The following is a 4,170-nucleotide window of genomic DNA, read 5'->3' as shown; positions in this document are numbered from 1 at the left end:
CCCCCCCCCCCCCCCCCCCCGCCCCTCCTCCCTCTGAGTTGTGGTCCCGCCTCCCGGAGATCCTCCCCAGCAGGTGGTCCCGGAGCCTTCCAAGCCCACCTCCGCTCTCGGCTCTGCCCTCCTCCCTCCCCTCCCCCGCGGGCCCTGGAGCCAGCTGACCGACAGACAGACGCAGGTGCTCCGGAGGCCGGGCAGCGCCAGCAGCCAAGGAGTTAACGGACGGTGCTAGCGGGGGGCTTGGCGGGGACGCAGGGGTCAGATGACCCTCTGGGATGGGGACGGGCACGCCCGGGCTGCTATTCCGGGGCTCAAATCGTGACCACCTATTTATAGTGCTGGGGGGGGCGGGGGGAGCCTTGGCCCGCCCCACACGGGCAGCAGCGAGGCTGTCCTGCGGCAATGTCAAGGCGGCCGCCGCGGCGGCGTCACGGCTGCTGCAGGCTGCCGGCACCTGTCACGGCTGCCGGAGGAGACAGAGGGGCCGCAGCCCTGCAGGGACCCCAGCGCCAGCGGGCACTGTGCGAGGCGAGGACGACGTGGCCGGCCAGATGGGCAGCACCATGGAGCCCCCCGGGGGCGGGTACCTGCACCTCGGCGCTGTGACGTCCCCCGTGGGCACGGCCCGCGTACTGCAGCTGGCCTTTGGCTGCACCACCTTCAGCTTGGTGGCCCACCGGGGCGGCTTCGCGGGCGTCCAGGGCACCTTCTGCGTGGCCGCTTGGGGCTTCTGCTTTGCCCTCTCGGGCCTCGTGGTGGCCTGTGAGTTCACCCGGCTCCACAGCTGCCTGCACCTCTCCTGGGGCAACTTCACGGCGGCCTTCGCCATGCTGGCCACGCTGCTGTCGGCCACGGCCGCCGTCATCTACCCGCTGTACTTCACCCGGCTGGAGTGCCCGCCCGAGCCCGCGGGCTGCGCCGCCCGGGACTTCCGCCTGGCAGCCAGCGTCTTCGCCGGGCTCCTCTTCCTGGCCTATGCCGCGGAGGTAGCCCTGACCCGGGCCCGGCCGGGCCAGGTGGCCAGCTACATGGCCACGGTGTCAGGGCTCCTCAAGATCGTCCAGGCCTTCGTGGCCTGCATCATCTTTGGGGCACTGGTCTACGACAGCCGCTACGGGCGCTACGTGGCCACCCAGTGGTGCGTGGCCGTCTACAGCCTGTGCTTCCTGGCCACGGTGGCCGTGGTGGTCCTGAGCGTGACGGGCCACACGGGGGGCCTGGGCTGCCCCTTCGACCGTCTGGTGGTGGTCTACACCTTCCTGGCCGTGCTCCTCTACCTCAGTGCCGCGGTCATCTGGCCCGTCTTCTGTTTCGACCCCAAGTACGGTGAGCCCGGACGGCCCCCTGACTGCCCCAGAGGCGGCTGCTTCTGGGACAGCCAGCTGGTGGTGGCCACCTTCACCTACGTCAACCTGCTCCTCTACGTCGCCGACCTCGCCTACTCCCAGAGGATCCGCTTCGTGCCCCCCCTGTAGCCCTGTGGGCAGCAGTCCACCCACCTGTGCTCCCCAGGGACTCCCGGCACCTCGGGGGGTGGCCCGGGTGAACCCAGACCCCCAAGGAGCAGGCTGGAGGGAGGCAGGCAGGACAGGTGCTCCTGGACCTCGGGCAGTGCTCCGCAGCTAGGCTTGGGGAGGAGGGAGGGAAGACTGACGGGCTGGCAGCCCTGAGCAGGACATAGGCGAGCATCCTCCCCGAGATAGCTCCCAGCCCTCTCTGTCTCTTTCTATCTCCATCTCTCTCCCTGTCTCTCTCTCTCCATTTCCTGGCTTTCCCTGGCTCAGTGCTACCCACTGTAACACAAGAAGCCTTTGAAGTAGGCGCTGTGGTGACCCACTTTAGAGATGGGGACACTGAGGCTAGGATTTTGGAGGCAGCCTCACGTGCACATCAGCGTCTGGAGATCACACTCAGGCTGTGTGACCTAAGCAGAGTTGGAAAGGGGACAGTTCCTGCAGGTCTGGGAAGGGGATGGAAAGGAGCCCAGGAGAGGGTCAGAGCTGGACCAGCAGAGGGACAAGGGGACCTGGCTCCTGTAGACTTGGGGGAAGGGTCCCCAGAGCCCTGGAAGGAGGCTGTCTCAGCAGGGCCCTGCTGGGGAGTCAGTGTGCGCCAGCTCAAAGAGAAGGAGCCAGGACTTGGGGCCCCACCTTGCCCACCTCCACGCGGTTATAACAAGGACAAGGGCCACGGTGTGTGGTCACACAAGGCAGCCTCGGAGGCACCACAATGAGCACAGAATGCTGGGGGGCGGGGGGCGGGGAGGTGGGTCCCCACCCAGGGAGGGAGTGCCCGCCAGGCGCTCACCATCAGCCCTGGGAATCAGCTTCTGCAGAGCTTGTGTGTGTGTGGGGGGGGGTGCCCAGGGAGGCTAGTCTGGAACCGCTGGGGGAGGGCCCAGCCCCTCGGCCACAGCGCCTGGGCCCCGGGTCCCTCCCTGGTACTCCCAGGCCCATGACCTCCACTCAAGTATCCGTTCACCTGGCCGCTGACCACCAGAGCCCATCGGGACTGTCACCCTCCACGCTCTAGCCAGCTTCTCCTGCTCAAGAGCCCAGACGGGGCCACCCCAGAGTACAGCAGCCCCTTGGCCCAGCGAGGGGTCTAGGGCCTCGAGCAGGAAATAAACGCCAATGTTGACCCGCATCCTGGCTCTGGTTAGCAGTCTCTGCCCAGGGGACAATGGCCAAGGGCACCTCCTGGGCCATCCCTCCAACGTGAGTCGGAAGAAGGGCTGAAACTAGGCTTGACTGAGGGAGGACGTGGCCGGGGGACAGCCTCTTAGGGAAGAAACAGGCAGCGTCCTCCTCCTCAGTGGGCAGTGGGAAGGGTGAGGGTGCCGCCAAGATCGTCTCCCCCTCCCGGTGGGGCTCCGGGTCACACCGCCCACACCGCTGCCGGGGGCTGCCAGGGGCACACCTTGGGCAGAGGGGCCGCTGTGCCGGGGCAGCCGAGCCCGGGCGGCTTTTAGGCGGGCTTCCCAGGGTTCCCTTGCGCTGGCGCCAGGCAGAGTGTGAGACAGGCGGCTGACAGGACAGGGGTCCTTCACCCGGAGGGGCGGGTGTTAGGGCTCAACGGAGATCCTCAAAGGGGCCAGGAGCCTCTGTGTCCTGGAGTGTCCTGACGGCCCCCACGGGCTGAGGGAGAGTGAGGGAGAGTGGGCGCTAGATGGTACCCTCTAGGGTACATCTCCAGGTGACAAAGGAACATGGGGGCCACGTCCTTCCTGGCCCACAGGGAGGCCTGGACACCGACCAGTCTTCCCTCCTTTTCTAGCCACGCTTCAGAAATGGTCATCTGTCGCCAACTCCCCAATCTCCTCAGTGCCCAGGGGCCTTGTGCCCCCAGGGCACCACCCACCCTCAATTGCAAAGGTCCTGAGAGGGAGACAGAGGCGGGGAGGGATCCAGGACTCAGCATAAGCATGGCGGGGTCCCCCAGGAGGAGCCTTGGGATGTTCTCCCAAGAGTCACCCCCGGGGCAAGAGGACTTTCTCAGTTTGGAGGAGGGAGTTATTTGTTTTTATCACTTGAAAAACAGTACTTTCCAAAGGAGGGGGTTCTGTCCTTTGATTATACAGCCAGGCAAAACTCAGCGGGACTGCTGGGTTTTCTGTGTATGGGTTTGAGTCTGGGCCACCCCCAGACAGTCCACAGGGGACAAGAGGAGTGGGCTCAAGGGGCAGATGTCAGTGGGCGGGAGTCAGGGGCACGTGGGTCCTGAGGTAGGGGTTCCGGGAGGTCAGAGGTGTTGGTGGGCATGGAGCCTGGGGGCGCCGACTGGGGAAGGGCTCCTTACGACGGCCCCTCCCTCAGAGGGTGAGGGCTAAATGCCCAGATGCAGGCGTGCGGAGGAGGCCAGGAAGTCCACCTCGCACACACGGTCGGCACACAGTGGTCTGGTGGCGTTATCGTCAGTCATCGCTCTGTCAACGAGAGCTCACAGCCCTGCTTCCGAGGCACGACATCGGGTGATGCTGAAATCAGGTTTTAGAGCAATCTGTCACCATTGAAGACACAGAACTGAAAAAATAGAGCAGCTCACCCCTTCCCCGGGGCTGGGGGCAAGGACGGATTGTCAATGATTATAACTTCTTTTATTCGTTCATTGTTTTAGAGGGAGAGAAAGCTGGGGAGGGGGGCAGAGACAGAGAGAGGGAGAGAGAGAATCTTA

General features: G+C 65.2%; 1 protein-coding gene across 1 annotated transcript; it reads left to right on the top strand.

Annotated features, from left to right (window-relative positions):
* The first annotated feature begins 330 nt into the window (after positions 1–330).
* On the top strand, positions 331–2,643 carry MYADML2 (myeloid associated differentiation marker like 2). The gene has a single exon (XM_040466787.1). It carries the CDS (start codon positions 549–551, stop codon positions 1,470–1,472), a length of 924 nt encoding a protein of 307 aa, XP_040322721.1. The 5' UTR covers positions 331–548; the 3' UTR covers positions 1,473–2,643.
* The last annotated feature ends 1,527 nt before the right edge of the window (positions 2,644–4,170 follow it).

This window comes from Herpailurus yagouaroundi, unplaced genomic scaffold (genome assembly GCF_014898765.1).
Source record: "Herpailurus yagouaroundi ecotype Mexico unplaced genomic scaffold, PumYag 66174, whole genome shotgun sequence".
Lineage (NCBI taxonomy): Eukaryota > Metazoa > Chordata > Mammalia > Carnivora > Felidae > Herpailurus > Herpailurus yagouaroundi.
Note: the sequence above shows the minus strand (reverse complement) of the source record. Positions and strands in the feature narration are given on the sequence as shown.

Excerpts from the sequence above, each read along its gene's own strand:
- MYADML2 (XM_040466787.1), top strand. The coding sequence starts at position 549 with ATGGGCAGCACCATGGAGCCCCCCGGGGGCGGGTACCTGCACCTCGGC.